The sequence below is a fragment of the Rhinatrema bivittatum genome, chromosome 3 (genome assembly GCF_901001135.1).
Source record: "Rhinatrema bivittatum chromosome 3, aRhiBiv1.1, whole genome shotgun sequence".
In the NCBI taxonomy this organism is placed as follows: domain Eukaryota; kingdom Metazoa; phylum Chordata; class Amphibia; order Gymnophiona; family Rhinatrematidae; genus Rhinatrema; species Rhinatrema bivittatum.
This window is the reverse complement of record NC_042617.1, coordinates 276,193,155-276,210,561: the sequence shown is the minus strand read 5'-3', so window position 1 is coordinate 276,210,561 and position 17,407 is coordinate 276,193,155. Positions and strand designations below refer to the sequence as shown.

The following is a 17,407-nucleotide window of genomic DNA, read 5'->3' as shown; positions in this document are numbered from 1 at the left end:
GTGTGGAGTAAGTTGGCAATTACTGCTGCAGAATATTCTCGCTTCATCAGGCAAGCTCTCTCAAGGGCCAGACAGTAAGACAGAATCAAGTCGGATCCTCGTGAAGGACAAGTCCCTGATGAAGCAGACCCCTGTGTGGTGGGAGGCACAGGGGGGGGTCTCCATCAAGAGTCTTCGCATATCTGCATACCATGGACGCCTGGGCCAATCTGGAGCTACTAGTAGGACTAATCCCCTGTGGTGCTCAATTCTGCGAATGTCCCTTCCCAGCAGGGGCCATGGAAGAAAGGCGTATAGCAATTCTTCTTTCAGCCATGTCTGAATGAAAGCGTTGATCCCCAGGGACCACTGATCTTTTCTACGACTGAAGAAACTGGGAACCTTCGAAGCTAGGAGGTTGATGGACAGAAGACCCCAGCGATCTACTATCAGCTTTGGCTGACATCGCCCATTCTCCTGGATCTAGACTCTTCCTGCTTAGAAAATCTGCTCTGACGTTGTCTTTTCCTGCGATGTGGGAGGCTGAGATCATCTGTAGATGTATTTCTGCCCATTCCATAAGAAGATCTATCTCCTGTGACACCTGCTGGTTCTTGGTTCCACCCTGGCGGTTGATGTAGGATACCGTCATTGTGTTGTCAAACATTACGCAGACCGCTTGACACTGGAGTTTGTGACTGAATTGTAGACATGCCAAACTGTCTGCCCGGACTTCCAAGCGGTTGATGTTCCAGAGGGCCTCTTCCTCGGTCCAACTTCCTGGGGCTGTCAGTTCTTGACAGTGAGCTCTCCAGCCCCAGAGGCTCGCGTTTGAGGACCAGCCAGTTTGGGGAGGACAGGCGTACATCCCTGCTCAGATGAGCTTCTTGCAGCCACCACTGTAGCCGAGAGCATACTCCCATTGGTAAGTGGAGGCGAATCGAATAGTCTTGCGACTGCGGGTTCCAACATGATGATAGTGAATGCTGAAGTGGTCGCATGTGTGCCCTCACCCACAGCACTACAGGGTTGCCACCATCAAACAGAGGACTTCGCGATAGCTCCACACCGTCATCATATTGTACTCATCAACTGTGTGGTCTGAAGGAAGACCTTGCCCTGCTTGGTGTTGAACCGGACTCCCAGATATTGCAAGAACTGGGAGGACTTGAGACTGCTTTTGTTCAGGTTTATGACCCAGCTGAGTTCCTGAAGCAAGGAGGTCACCCTGTTGTTCAACTGGAGACTCTTCCATGGAATTGGACCAGATCAACCAGTTGTCCAAGTACGGGTGCACCAGGATTCCCTCTTCTCAATGCTGCTGCTGCTGCTACTGCTACGACCACCATAACCTTGGAAAATGTTCTGGGGGCAGTGGCTAGGCCAAACAGCAGTGCCTGGAACTGATAATGGTGACCCAGTACCGCAAAGCATAGGAAACATTGGTGTTCTTGACAGATTTGAATATGTAGGTAGGCCTCGTATAGGTCCAGGGAGGTCAAGAACTTTCCCGATTGTACAGCCATTATCACGGAGCGTAGGGTTCCATGCGGAAATAATTGACTCGTAGATGTCTGTTGACGCTCTTGAGGTCCAGGATGGGGCAAAAGGAATCTTCCTTCTTGGGTACAATGAAATATATGGAATAACACCTCGTATTTTCTGGGGTGCAGGTACTAGGATTATAGCCCTCATCATGAGGAGCGTTAAAAGTAGTCTCCACTGCCTGCTTCTTGTGCTGGGAGTGGAAAGGAGACATCATGAATATGTCCCGAAGAGTGCAGTGAAACTCCAGTGCATATCCTTCTCGTATGACTTCCAGTACCCATTTGTCTGAAGTGGTAGAAGAGGGACAGTCGACCCCCTATCTCCTCATTCCGAGGGTGGGGCGGCAAAATTTCATTGGGGGGTTTTGGACGAACCTGAACCTGAGCCTGCCCCTCTCTTGAGCTGTCGACTACGAAAGGACTGAGACCTCCCAAAGGGCAGAGACCTTTGAAATGTCAAGTTTCTGTAAGGGCGAAAGCACTGGGCACCCTGGATCGATCCCTCATAAGTGAGGTGTACTGTAACTGCTTTCTCTTATCGTCGGGTAGCTAGGGAAAGGAAAATTAGTTCTTACCTGATAATTTTCGTTCCTGTAGTACCACGGATCAGTCCAGACACCTGGGTTGGGACTCCGCACCAGCAGATGGAGACAGAGCAAAACTTGACGGGCTCCCTACATATAGTAAGGTGCCACCCACAGCCCCTCAGTCGAACGTAATGTCAAAGCAAGAAAAATGCCAGACTAACTAACTATGAAAAACTATAATGTAGCCGATTCACAACAGCACCTCCGGCTGGAATCGAAAACATCAGAACCAGAAGCAAACAACGGCCTGGTCTCAAAAGCAAACACTGCAAAAATTCGCAATTGGAGTAAATGAGGACTCAAGTCAACCGAGCGGACTCTCCCTCTATCCATCAGTAACAAAACACAGACGGGCGGGAGCCTGGACTGATCCGTGGTACTACAGGAACGAAAATTATCAGGTAAGAACTAATTTTCCTTTCCCTGTACGTACCCGGATCAGTCCAGACACCTGGGATGTACCAGAGCTACTTACCGAGGGTGGGAAGCAGAGAGTCCCGCTCGAAGAACACTCGCTCCAAACCCTTGAGACTCAGCTGCCTGGACATCAAGCCTGTAATGCCTAGTAAAAGTATGCAACGACTTCCACGTCGCTGCTCTACAGATCTCCTGCGTGGACACCTGAGAAACCTCAGCCCAGGATGTGGCTTGCGCCCGAGTCAAATGAGCTTGAAGCCCCTTAGGCGCCAGCTTGCCCTGCAGAAGATACGCCGAACCAATCGCCTCCTTGAGCCAACGCGGCACGCAAAGCCGCAGACCCCCTGCGAGAACCTGAGCAGAGAACAAACAGGTGGTCGGAAACCCGGAAAGGATTCGTAACCTCCAGATAACGAATTAGAATCCTGCGAACATCGAGTTTCCTTAACTCTTTCGACCCCTTGTCCATCTGATCCATGGTCGAAAACCCTGGAAGGTCCACAGACTGATTCAAGTGAAAAGAGGACACCACTTTGGGCAAAAAGGACGGAACAGTCCGCAGAGAGACACCGGCCTCCGAAAATCGCAAAAATGGTTCTCTACAGGACAGAGCCTGTAGTTCCGAGACCAGACGAGCGGACGTAATTGCTACCAGAAACACCGTCTTCAAAGTAAGATCCTTCAGAGTCGCCCGCTTGATTGGTTCAAACGGCGCTCCACAAAGAGCTGATAGCACGCAGTTTAAATTCCAGGACGGACAAGGGTTCCGTACCGGCAGGCGTAAATGTTTAGCCCCACGAAGAAAACGTGTCACATCCGGATGGCAAGCCAAGGATACTCCTTGGACCTTACCTCTAAGGCAACCAAGTGCAGCTATCTGGACCTTCTGGGTACTCCAGGACAGCCCCTTCGAGAGGCCCTCTTGGAGGAAAGCGAGGACCTCAGGCACAGCTGGCCGTATAGGGTTTACTTCGTGAGAACTACACCAGTCCTCAAAAACTGTCCAAACCCGCATATAGGTTAAGGACGTAGACTGCTTTCTAGCTCTCAACAAAGTAGTGATCACTGCCTCGGAGTACCCCTTAGTCTTCAAGCGCGCCCTTTCAAAAGCCAAGCCGCAAGACAAAAGTGATCCGCATCCTCCAAACAGACGGGTCCTTGACGAAGGATGACCGCATCCCCTTGGAACCGAAGCGGAGGCTCCGTCGCCAGCTGAATGAGGTCCGTGAACCATGGATGCCTTGGCCATTCTGGCGCAACCAAGATCACCTCCGCCGGATGAAACTCGATTCGCCGTAGAACCTTGCCTATCAGAGGCCATGGAGGGAAGACATATAGCAACATGTCCGTGGGCCAGGGAAGCACTAGTGCATCGACTCCTTCTGCGCCCCACTCCCTCCGACGGCTGAAGAACTGCGGAGTCTTTGAGCTGTGAGCAGTGGCCATCAGATCCAGGTGTGGGCGTCCCCACCTGGCACAAATGAGACGATACGCTACCTCCGGCAGCTCCCATTCTCCTGGATCCAGTCGATGTCGGCTGAGGAAGTCCGCTTGGACGTTGTCTACCCCGGCAACGTGAGACGCAGCTATGCCGCTGAGGTGACGCTCCGCCCAGGACATTAGCTGACTCGCCTCCTCCGCAACTTGCTGGCTCAGTGTTCCTCATTGGCGATTGATATAGGCCACCGTGGTCGCGTTGTCCGACAGAACCCGGACCGCCCGGCCCCGTATCCACGGTAGAAAGGCTCGTAACGCCAACGCTACCGCCCTGGTCTCTAACCGGTTGATGGACCACAGCGACTGCTGGCTCGACCACTGACCTTGCACTGAGCGTCCCCCACAGACCGCTCCCCAACCAGAAAGACTGGCGTCCGTCGTGACCACCGTCCGAGTGGGCATGAGCAGATAGACACCGCACGTCAGATGGTCGGTGCAGAGCCACCACTGCAGGCTGGCCCTGGCGCGGCCTGTGAGGGGCAGCGGCCGATGAAACTCTTCCGATGCTGGCTTCCAGCGGGAAAGTAAAGCTGATGTAACGGTCGCAGATGAGCGAAAGCCCAGGGGACCAAAGCAAGCGTCGACGCCATGGACCCCAAGACCATCAGGTAATCGCATACCAGCGGGCACCGCATGGACAATAGTCGTCTCACCTGCCTCTGGAGCTTGACCACTCTTTCCTGAGTCAGAGACACCCTGGCTCTCTCGGTGTCGAACAAGGCCCCCAGGTATTCCAACCTCTGGGTAGGCTGTAGATGACTCTTGGATAGGTTGACCACCCAGCCGAGAGACCGCAAGAGCTGCAGGACCCTGGCAATCGCCCGCCGGCACTCTGCCTCGGATTTGGCCCGGATGAGCCAATCGTCTAGGTAAGGGTGAACCAGGAGCCCTTCCCTCCGGAGCTGGGCAGCCACCACCACCATAACCTTGGTAAAGGTGCGTGGAGCCGTGGCAAGGCCGAAGGGAAGAGCCCTGAACTGATAATGTCTGCCTAGGATGCAAAACCTCAAATACCTGTGATAGGCCGGCTGAATCCCGATGTGCACATACGCCTCCGTTAGATCCAGTGACGCAAGGAACTCGCCCGGACGAACAGCGGCCACTACCGAGCGGATCGTCTCCATCTTGAAACTGGGAACACGAAGGCACCTGTTGACTCCTTTTAGGTCGAGGATTGGCCTGAACGCGCCGTCCTTCTTTGGGACCACGAAGTAAATGGAGTACCTTCCCATGCCCCGTTGTCTCGATGGAATGGGAGTAATGGCGCCCAGATCTTCCAGGCGCTGAAGGGTCGCCCTTACGGCTGCGCATTTGGCGATATCCTTGCAGGGAGATACGAGAAACTTGTTCCATGGCAGACGTGCAAAATCTAACGCGTAACCGTGTCTTATCACTCCTAGGACCCACTGGTCTGAAGTTATCTTGGTCCATTCCTCGTAAAACCGCTCGAGCCTCGCCCCCACGTTTGGTACGGCTTCTTGAAGCCACAGCGAGGAATGAACCTGTCTCGTTTCATTGAGCCGACTTGGACCCCGATCCCGCCGAGGGCCCACCTGTCCTGTTGAACTTCTTCCCTCGAAAGGACTGAGACCATGAGGAGGATCTGGCAGAGCCCGATTGGTAGGACTGTCCCGTCCCCATCGATCTTTGCGGTCTCTGGCGCCGGTTAGGACGAAAACGGTTCCTCGCGAAGAAGTTGGACCGAGGTCTAGGCCTGTCCTCCGGCAGCTTGAAAGCCTTGTTCTCGCTCAGGAATTGCATCAGATCGTCCAGTTGCTTTCCAAAAAGTAACTTCCCCTTAAAAGGCAAAGAGCCCAAATGAGCCTTAGACGTACCATCCGCAGCCCAGTTACGAAGCCAGAGGAGACGGCGAGCTGAGACCGCCGACACCATAGCCCTGGCCAAAGTTCTCAGCAAATCGTGCATGGCATCTGCGCTGTAGGCTATCACCGCCTCCAAGTGATCCGCCTGTGAGGCCTCCCCATCTGAGAGACCAGCATTCGCCTGTAAATTTTGGGCCCATTGGAGGCCAGCCCGCAACGCAAAATTGCTGCAAATGGCTGCCCTGACTCCCAGGGCGGATACCTCAAAAACCTTTTTGAGTTGTACCTCCAGTTTCCGATCTTGGATGTCTCTGAGCGCTGTGGCGCCTGTGACGGGGATGGTAGATCTCTTTGTTACTGCCGACACCGCGGCGTCCACTCGTGGGAGGCGCAGCAATTCTAATACATCCTCAGGCAGAGGATACAGCTTATCCATGGCCTTACTCACTTTAAGACCCAATTCTTGGGTATCCCATTCCCGAAAAAGAATGTCGGAGGCAGAAAAATGGAACGGGAACGCCACCGGAGGCCCAGCGAGACCTAGGAGTACCGGATCCATATTAGCGCCCTGACGGGCTTCCACCGGTGGAGCCTCCACTCCGAGCTCCTCGAGGATCGCTGGAATAAGTGGTGATAGCTCATCTCTTTTAAAGAGGTGCACGACCTTGGGATCATCCCCATCTGCCGTCAGCGCTCCCTTGCCTGCGCCCGGCTGAGCTGGACCCTGGTCATCGGGCCCCTCAGGCCCTCCTGTGGTCCCCGAGACCGACCCCTCCTCCGAGGAGGAGGTAGACTCTGTTGCCGAGTCCCGAGGGACGCCTCGCGTCAGTCTCTTCTCCTTGGGTGGGCCCGACAATTCCCTATGACGGGCCGACCTCTTCTGGAGGTGAGAGTGTCCCTCTCTGCCCCCTGGAACTTTCCCGGGCTTGTGTTTTGCATCTCTTGTACTTCGCTAACTTTTTTAATAAAAGTGCAAAATCCTCGGAGAGCTATAATCTACAAATGCCCTTTTCCCTTTCTTCTCCTTTTTTTTTTTTTTTTTTTTTTTTACTATCCCTGACTAAAACCCCAGGGATCCCAGAGACTGTGGGTGGACCTGCCCCAACTGCTGGAGACAGAGAAAGACTGAGGGGTTGTGGGTGGCACCTTACTATATGTAGGGAGCCCGTCAAGTTTTGCTCTGTCTCCATCTGCTGGTGCGGAGTCACAACCCAGGTGTCTGGACTGATCCGGGTACCTACAGGGAACTGGAGATTCGCCCCATTTACTGGCCAGTTTTCCAATTCACTTCCAAAAAGCAGTGATCCTTTAAATGGCATCTTTGTAAGATTTGCCTTGGAGGTTGCTTCTGCTGACCAATTCCATAGCCATGGCTGTCTTCTGGCCACCACCACTGAGGCCACTCCTCTGGCCGAAGTACGGACTAGATCCGAGCCCGCATCAACTAAAAAGGCGGCAGCAGGTTCCATAACCACTCTGGAATTCACCCCCGAGTCATCCACCTCCTGAGAGGTGCCAGAGCACAACAAGAAGCAATCTGTAAGGGCATTGCTACTGTGTCAAAGGCCTGTTTGAGGATGGACTCCATCTATCGTGCGCATCCTTTAAGGCCACTCCTCCCTCCACTGCAATAGTTGTTCGCTTAAAGAAGGCACAGACCAGCATATCCACTTTAGGGATCCGTAAACGCTCTCTCACTGCCGGATCCAGTGGGTATAGAACTTCTAACGCTCATCCCCCTTTAAAACTTGCTTCTGGGGCATCCCATTCCAGGTCTATCAACTCCCAGATGGCTTCCAGTACTGGAAAGTAGCAAGAGGCTTTCTGTAGGGAAATCAGAATGGGATTCTTCTTTGGTTCCGTCAGAGTCCACCCCAGGAACTCCCAGCATCTTCAGGATCTGGAAAACCAGAGCTGGCAATTTGTCTCTATGGAAAAACCGTAACATGGTCCGATACAATTCTAAGCCAGGGGGAGTATGCCCATCTTTCAAGGAATCCGAAACCTCTTCTTCGTCTGTGCCATCCGTGTTCCTGCCAGGAATACCCTTGGTGAGGCGAGGCATGCCTCAATGTCTGCCAATATGACTGGGAGAGGGATGGCTTACCGGCTGAGGTTGCATCAGGGCAGGAGCAAGTGAGGTAGCAGACTGCACCTGTACAAAGTCTTGAAGGCCCTGGAAAAATTCCACTCAAGAGAAGGCAGCCGGGTCCATGCCTAGCCCAAGAGGTACTGGGGTAGTCGCCGCTGAATTTCCCTCTCCCCTGGATGACTCAGTCACAGAGATACTCAGATCCGGGGTATTTCCAGTTAAGGCTGTGGCTAACCCATCCTCTGAATGGGAGCAGCAGGGCTTAGAAAGTCCGGGGAGGCCAACTCTCCCTGGGCTTCCTCACAGTGCTGACATAAGTTTATTTATTTATTTATTTATTTTTAATTTTTATATACCGAGGTTCTTTTAGGGACTACAAATCACTCCGGTTTACATACAACGAAGAACTGCTCAACAAAGAGCGGAGCTTTACATGGAACCGTATAACATATGGAACAGTATAACTCGTTGACAATTTAACATAGTGCTAAATAAAGTAATAATATTTTAACTGGTAATAAATAAAGAAATATAATATTTTATATAAGAAGTATAACTATTTAACGTAGCAATAAATATAAATATAAGCAGTGCCTAATATATATATGAAATAAAGTGAATTTTTGAGCTCAAAGATAATTGTCCAGTTGCAGATTCTTAAAAATAGTACTTGATACAGCGTCCATAGTTAAGGGATACCTGGTAATTAGGAAGTCTGTCAGTCACAGTAAGTTTGTCAGTAATTAGGAAGTCTGTCAGTCACAGTAAGATTAAGCGTCTGGGAAAGCTTGTTGGAAGAGAAAAGTCTTCAGTCTTTTTTTGAATTCTTGATGAAAAAGACTGAGTTGGAATCCAGGTCAGGCTGTGAAGTTTAATATGACAAGCAACACAGAGAGAAAGGCACTTATGTTTCTTGGCTGCTAGAGCCACTGGTAGCGGTAACTGTGCGTTCCAGCGGCTCGCACTTAAATTTTATACGCGCAGATTTCGGGTGCCTAGGCGGGATGCAGCGTCTGTGTGCTCTGCTTTACCTGTATTCTGTGCTTAGTAGGTTGTTTGTATATGTACGTGCGTGACGTTTTGCATGCAGAGCCGATGCACTGCATGTACTGATGTCCTATGGAGGGCAATATGGCACACACAAAGACGCGCGCAAGATGGCGCCGCCGAGGCCTACCATGCAGTGTGCCAATCAAGTCTAAAGCGGGGCCTAGCCCACTGGGGGGAGCCACTCAACCTGCTCGGAAGTAGACTTTCCCTTACCCCAACGGGATTGTAAACGACATCAGTACGGCGCACCAAGCAAGAAGACCAGAGGAAGTCTTACCGAAAACCCCTCCAAACGTCTCTGAATCGGGAGATAAATCTTTTTTTTTTTTTTTTTAAACTTACCTGGACTCAGTGCTTACTGGCTGAGTACAGAGATGGTCTCCAGCTGCAGGGGGAGAAGGCTTTGGCCGTCACCACCGTGTTCTGCTTCCTGCACCTGCTGCCTTTCAGCTGCTTAAGCAGCAAAGGCCATGCCGGGAACCAGCTACCAGACCAAGGCACACCTCTGAGGAATCTTGGAAATCGCCTCAGGAGAGCATGGCACAGTTTTTTTCTCTAATTTAAATGTAGAATTTCTCCTTCCAGAAAGTTCAGCAATCTCCATAGCAAAAGGTACAGCCACCATCTGCTGGAGACGGAGAAATACTGAAGGACTGAGGTCACTGCAGGGGTATATGTAGGGTGACGTCAACTTTGAAATCTGTCTCCGTCTCCAACTGCTGGCAGGGGAGCATAACCTGAGTCAATCAGGCTACCTGCTAGGAAACGTAAAATTTGCTGTATGTATACACACACACGTAATTATCCCTCTTTGATTTTATTTGTTCTAGTCTCTTACTGCTTAAATAAAGCTATCAGATGAACCTGGAACTGTGATGTCAGTCAGTGTGTATATACATATTCATGTGGGAAATAAGCTCCTGGGTTCAAGCCTCCAGGTATAATCCCAGTAATTCTATGTATGTGTTTACATTGGATAATCCCCTCTGGTAAATCCAAATTATAGACTCCAGTAAGATTAGCCCCCAGGCAGAATGCCAGAGTACATGGTCAGAACTCAGAACAGATGATCAGGTACTTCACAAGTACTGCTGAAAAAGTCATCAGGACAGATTCTGCCACATACCACCATCAGCTCTTGTTGACTGGGCATTTTATCACCCAGTGCCAAAAGCAACAAGACACAAAACTAGGCTTTTCCTTCAGTCCCACATTAAGTACTCAGACAGAGAAGGAGGAGGTGGCATCTGGGTACTCCCAAAGTCGTTACTGGTGGGGGCTGGTGATCTGAGGACATCAAGGCAGTTCAAAGCCTTTCCACTAACCTGTCATGCTAGGCAGACACTTTCCCTTTTGTGCCCCACTTGGCAAGGGAAGTGAAAGCCCCCATTCCCAACTTGCCACCAAATAGGAATCATCTCTGTGATACAAAGGAAAATTATATAAAGTATAGATGCCCAAAGAGCACACAATCCCAAGGACCATATGAAGGAAACAGCAGCTGTACTTACTGCCCATGGATGTCCATCACATCTGTAACATCTGCTCGCTCCCCGCTGTCAATCAGTAAGTGCAGGGAGTCTGTGTTTCCATAAGCAGCTATCAAACAACAGAGAAAACACTGGTGATAGAGCAGTTCTCATACTATGTGGAGTAGAAACTTCTCAGCACATCAGTATCTCTAGCAGCGGCACTGACACAAATGCTTCAAAGACACACTGAAACAAACTGTTCTTCAGCTAAAGCTACAGATCTGAACTGCATACATGAAATACCCTTAGCTGCTGCACACAGGAAGCAATGCTGGGGGTGCAGGAAATGATGCAGACACCCTCTCACCTGCTGCGTGCACAGGTGTCCACTTCTTCTTTCTCTCCTTCACAAGTGCCGAAGCGCCATGGCTGGTGAGCACCTCCACGCACTCCGTGGATCCTCTTTCTGTGGCAAGATAAAGAGCAGTTCGCCCCTTGTGGTCCCGAACGTCCAGGTTCACCAGGGTCTCGGCAAGTGTCTTCAGGGCTTCACAGTGTCCGTTGTAGGCCTAAAGCCAAAATCCAAGAACAGGCCTATGTGATGCTGACATAGTGTAAAAGTAATAGACTACTCATCACTTTTGCTGGAGAGCTATCCAGCATTCATTCATATTCCTCCCTTGCTTTTAGTTAATTGTATCCGTTTCCCCTTTCCCTGTTCACCAATATAATGTCCCCACTAATATCGGTATAGAAGACTTTCTAAATAAATAAATGTATTTATATGTCACATTATTTCATATTTTAAGAGGCTTACATTAAGAATGCCATAATCATAAAATGTAAGATGAAATTACTACTTACCTGATAATTTCTTTTCCTTTAATACAGTCAGATCAGGCCAGACCAGTGGGTTATGCATGCCTACCAACAGATGAAGACAGAGATTAATAGGCTTGCTGATGTCATTCCATCTATATCCGTTCTGACGCCCTGTAACAAGCTAACCGTGGACAAGCTCAAAAACTGGCAGTCACTTAGAAGTCCATGGTTTGGAATGATGCTTCTTTGAAGGATACCAAGAGAACAGGGAAATTAGGGCATCCCAGTAAAAGGTTGCAATAATTGCCAAAGAGGACCAGGTGTCTAAGTAAAAGAGCAGAAAGATTCTGAAATACCCTTGTCAACTGAAAAGCAGGGTGTTAATACAAACCAAAAAAACACTTTGAAATGTCTGTATACAAATGCTAGAAGTCTAAAAAAAAAATAAGATGGAAGAGTAAGAATGTATAGCACTGGATGAAGAGGTAGATATAATAACTGGCATCTCAGAGACCTGGTGGAAGAAGAATAACCAATAGGACACTAATACCAGGGTACAAATTATATGGATATGATAGGATGAATCAAACTGGTGGAAGGGTGGCACTATATGTGAAAGAGGGCATTGAGTCAAACAGGATAAAAATTCTGCAGGAAACAAAATGCAATGTTGAATCTTTATGGATAGAATTTCCAGGTGAAAAGGGGAATAAAATAGCAGTGGGGGTGTATTGCTGTCCATCTGGATAGAATGAACAGATAGACAATGAAATGATAAAAGAAATTAGGGAAACTAACAAAATCAGCAGCACAGTAATAATGAGTGATTTCAATTACCCCAGTATGATAGGTGAATGTCACATCAGGACATTCTAGAGAGGTAAAGTTCCTAGATGAAATAAATGACTGCTTCACGGAGCAACTGGTACAAGAATCAAGAGTGGAAACTATTTTAGACCTAGTCCTTAATGAAACAAGATTTGGTGCAAGAGGTAATAGTGTTAGAACCACTTGGCAATAGTGATCACAACATGATCAAATTTGACTTAACTGGAGGGAGGACACTAAAGAAGTCTACTGTGAGAGCATTTAACTTTCAAAATGGTGACCATGATAAAATGAGAAAATGGTTAGGAAAAAACTGAAAAGAGCAACTGCAAGGGTTAAACGTTTAGATCAGACATGGACGTTGTTTAAAAATACCATCTTGGAAGCCCAGACCAGTTGTATTCCATGATTAGAAAAAGTGGAAGGAAGGAAGTCTAAATGACTACTGGCAGGCTTAAAAGGTGAGGTGAGAAAGGTTATAATAGTTAAAGGACATCTTTCAAGAAATGGAAAATGGAACCAAATGAAGAAAACAGGAAACAGCATAAACACTGGCAAGTTAGATGTAAAGCATTGATAAGGAAGGCAAAGAAAGAATTTGAAAAGAAGCTTACCGTGGAAGCAAAAAAACTCTTAAAAACTTTTTCAAGTACATTCGAGGTAAAAAGCCTGCAAGGGAGTCAGTTGGACCATTAGATGATCAAGGGGTAAAAGGGGCACTTAGGGATGACAAAGCCATAGCAGACAGACTAAATTAATTCTTTGCTTTGGTATTCACTGAGGAAGATGTAAGAGAGATACCTATGCCAGAAATTATATTTAAAACTGATAATTCAATGGAAATGAAAAATATCAGTGAACTTCAAAGATGTACTAAGGCAAGCTGACAAACTAAACAGTAGCAAATCACCTGGACTAGATGGTATACATTCCAGAGTGCTGAAAGAAATGAGAAAAAAAAATTTCAGAACTGCTACTGGAAATTTATAAACTATCCTTAACATAGTCTATGATAGCTGAAGACTGGAGGGTTGCCAATGTAAAGGAGAAATTACTTACCTGATAATTTTGTTTTCCTTTGTGTAGACAGATGGACTCAGGACGAATGGGTTACGCTCCCCTGTCAGCAGATGACAGTCAGTTTTCAAAACTGATGTCACCCTAGATATACCCCTGCAGTGACCTCGGCCCTTCACTATTCTCTTCAAAAGCCACCGTGAAGATACTATTGAAAAAAACTTCATTAAAAACAGGTAACTGTAACTGTACTCAAACAAACACTAAACCCCAGTAAGATTATAGATGCCCTGATCTAGGAACTGGATGACTGCTTACCCTTAATCTCTTGGATTCGACATCCACTCCATGGGTGAATGCTTGGCACCGTTCTTGTGCAGCCGTGGGTGGGATGCTGAGTACCATCTGTCTCTACATGAAGGAAAACAAAATTATCAGGTAAGTAATTTTTCCATTTCCTAGTGTGTAGCCAGATGGACTCAGGACCACTGGGATGTACAAAAGCTACTCATGTACGGGACAGGAGGCTGACCGCGGTCCGGTTAAAACCACCCTTGTAAATGCTGCGTCCTCGCGGGCCCAAAAGTCCAGGCAATAGAACCTGGAGAAGGTATGCAATGAGGACCACATCGCCGCTAGGCAGATATTGATGAGCGACAGCAGTCTAGCTTCCGACCATGAGACTGTCTGAGCCCTAGTGGAATGAGCTTTAACCTGAAGGGGTAATGGCTTTCCTGCCTCCACATAGGCTCCTGTGACCACCTCCTTAATCCAGTGAGCTCTGGTAGCCTGCAAAGCTGGTTCGCTCTGCTTTCTTCCACCATGAAGGACAAACAGGCGGTCCATCTTTCGGACTGGTTCTGAAACTTCCAGATACTGCACCAAAAGCCTGACATTCAAATGGCGGAGGAGATGGTATTCTTCCGCATCCTTGTTCTTATCTAGAGATGGTAACGAAATGGACTGATTCAAATGAAACGCCGAGACTACCTTGGGCAAGAAGGATGGAATGGTACGAAGCTGTAACACTCATGGAGTCATCCAGAGGAACGGTTCCCGACATGACAATGCCTGTAGTTCAGAGATACGACGTGCCAAGCATATAGCCACCAGGAACACCGTTTTCAGGGTAAATAAACGCAAGGAAAGACTGCCCTGCCAAAATCTCCAGTACTAGATCACAATTCCACAAGGGAACCGGCCACTGTAGGGGTGGACAGAGGAGCTTCACCCTTTTCAGAAGACGGCCATGTCCGGATGAGCCGACGGGCGGGTTCTGTTCACCTAGCCCCTGAAACAGGAGAGAGCCGCTACCTGGACCTTCAAGGAGTTAAGGGTCAAACCTTTATTCAAGCCGTCCTGCAAAAATTCCAGAATGAGTGAGATTTTGACCATCTGAGGGGAAACAGTGCGTTCCTCGCAACAGGCCTCAAATACTATCCAGACCCGCACATACATTAGGGATGGAGAGAACTTCCGTGCGCAGAGTAAGGTGGCAATTTCTGTTGCCAAATATCCTGGCTTCATCAGGCGAACCCTCTCATGGGCCAGACCGTAAGACAGAATAGAGATGGATCTTCCTGAAGGACTGGCAAATCACGGATGCCTGGGCCAATCTGTAGCTACTAGTAGGACTAATTCCCTGTGGCACTCGATTCTGCAAATGACCCTGCCCAGCAGGGGCCACAGAATGAAGGCGTATAGCAGCTCCTCTTCCAACCAGGTCTGAATGAGAGTGTCGATCCACAGGGTCAACTGATCTCTTCTGTGACTGAAGAATCGGGAATCCTTCGCATTGTGAGATGCGGCCAGGTCAATGGATGGGAGACCCCAGCGATCTACTACCAGCTGAAAGGCTTCGGCTAAAAAACGCTCACTCTCCTGTATCCCCATAGGAAAAGGATGTCCGCATCTGCTGGAGACTGAGAAATATTGAAGGGCTGAGTTCACTGCGGGAGTGTATCTAGGGTGACGTCAGCTTTGAAACCTGACTCAGTCTCCATCTGCTGGCAGGGGAGCATAAACCCACTGGTCCTGAGTCCATCTGGCTACACGCTAGGAAATTTACATTATGTTCTATTGTCATCTCTTATTATTGCTAGAAGAAATAAATTATATTATAGCTAAGAGAAAAATATAACCACTTTTTACCTATAATTACCCTCTGAGTATTATTGCTATTTATATAGAAATATAACAGACAGGCAGAAGAGGGAGGGTAGATGAATGTGTGATCAGTTCTCACAAGCTGACATTAGTGGTTGCAAGGACTCACACACTGAAAACTTGCCCCCCCCCGGCAGGAACTGTACTGCCCATTCTGTTAGTGATGTGGCGATGTTCTGAAAGAAGAAGATGTATCGGTCCTAGTGCTGGGTTGAACTGGGCACAAACCCTGGTTTGCCATAGCCCAAATTCTCTCCTGTACGCAATGTACTCAGGAACCCTGTGATACAGAGCTGGCAGCATCGCACCCAGCTCTTCCCCTTGCTACGGCCGATGTGCTCTCCCGTCTGAAGTTGGGTTGTGCCTATGGGTCTTCTAGAGTATGTTGGGTTTTCTTGGCTGCCTACAAAAGCCTTGACAAGCGAGTCGCTATCCTCCAAGAGGAGGTGGCCACTTTGACGTCAGAGAAGGAAGAACTTAACCTCAGGGTACGACACCAGGAGGTAATCATCGATTCTGGCACGCAAGCAAAGGAAACTGTTTAAAAAGAATGCGTGGACACCTTTGTCCAACAGGGTGAGGCTAAGTTACAGCTCGTCTACCCATTTACAATTGGAAATAACAATAAACCTTGAAACATTTTTAATGGGCCTCTTCTTCCTGTGTCCTTCCTTCTGTTAAAGTGTGTCCTCTTGAGACAGGGGAGACAAGTGAGGAAGAGGCTCTGACAGACTTGGATGAGGGGGCGAGAGACACGCCATCCAGTAGGAAGAATGTGTTATTCATGGCCCTCGACAATAAAGGAAATCCTAAACCACCCAGGTTACATTAGGATGGACCAGAAGGGGAGTCTGGGGAAAGTCCAGGGAGTAAACAAGGGGCATGTTCAAATATGAGGCCGGGTGATTTAATCGCCCTTGGGGCAGCGTACAGACAGCAGCCATGGAAAGGGATTCTCCCCTGGGTATCACATTTATCCATGTCAGGGGCTCTTATGCTGGCAGTGACAGCCAGGGAATTAGGATTTATGAGTCCCATGTCCACAGACTCGCTGTTAGCCACAGATATTTATACAGAGGTGAGGAGGAACATAGGAGAGACTTCCTTTAGGCACTCCTACTTGAATCACTGACCATATTTCCCTGATGAAGCAGTCCTTACTCATGACCCTGGTGGCATGCGACAGAATAGCAAAGCCGAGGGAATTAAAGTGCTACAGAATTTGGCCGACTGTAGGGCTGTCAATTCGAAATACCCACTGCATCAAGCAGGAGATTTGCCGATTCCACCCAATTACCAAAGGACGAGGATGCTAGTGGCTGGGCCAGAAATGCTCCCGACTGCCCAGACGCTTGCCACTATATTTTCAGTGGCAGGGGGCAAGGATTCTGTAGGAAATTATTTTAAGCAAGAGTTAACTGCGGAAGAATATTGTGCCATGATAGACAGGAATGAAGAAGAGAAAATCACTGATATTGGTGTAATTATTTAATATAAGGCCTATAAGTTCTGAGAATAAACATGCCATTTTTCTTAGCCTGCTTGTAACAAAATACAAGTCCCGAGATCAGATATATGGAAAGAGCAGTTACTCAGAAAGGCTAACTGCAGATATCTGAGGAAAACAGGACACTAGCCACTAGGCCACACCTCCCTGTTTTTTGCTGATGCGATAATGGATAGTTGGGGCCTCAAAGAACACATGGGGAGTGGTCCAGAAAAGAAACTGTTACAGTTCCCAGTCTCAGGAAGCCCGTTCCTACTTCGAGTAGTCTTGAGATAGTGGGTTCCAATGTGACAGCAGGGAGCACTGGAGTGGCTGCATGTGTGCCCTCGCCCACGGTACTACCTCCAGGGTTGACGCCATCAGGCCGAAGACCTGGAGATAGCTCCATACCCTGGGGTGCATTGTGTTCGTCAAGCGACGCACTTGGCACATCAGTTTCCTTATCCTCGAGGGAGGGAGGAAGACCTGTCTTGCTTGGTGTCGAATCAAACTTCGGTACTCTAAGGACTGGGAGAGCTTGAGACTGCTCTTGTCCATATTCACAACCCAACCAAGTCCCTGAAGCAGGGACCTGACACTGCTGGTCACCTGGAGGCTTTCTTC

The 17,407-nt window shown here is 48.7% G+C and overlaps 1 protein-coding gene across 1 annotated transcript in view; it reads right to left on the bottom strand.

The window, feature by feature from the left end:
- ANKRD52 (ankyrin repeat domain 52) overlaps positions 1-17,407 on the bottom strand; it is a 184,237-nt gene that overhangs the window by 51,215 nt on the left and 115,615 nt on the right. The window contains exons 18-19 of the mRNA XM_029594706.1: positions 10,832-11,033; positions 10,504-10,591 (exon numbers count right to left, since the gene is read on the bottom strand). Coding sequence (XP_029450566.1) covers positions 10,504-10,591; positions 10,832-11,033 — 290 coding nt within the window. The remainder of the gene's footprint in view (positions 1-10,503; positions 10,592-10,831; positions 11,034-17,407) is intronic.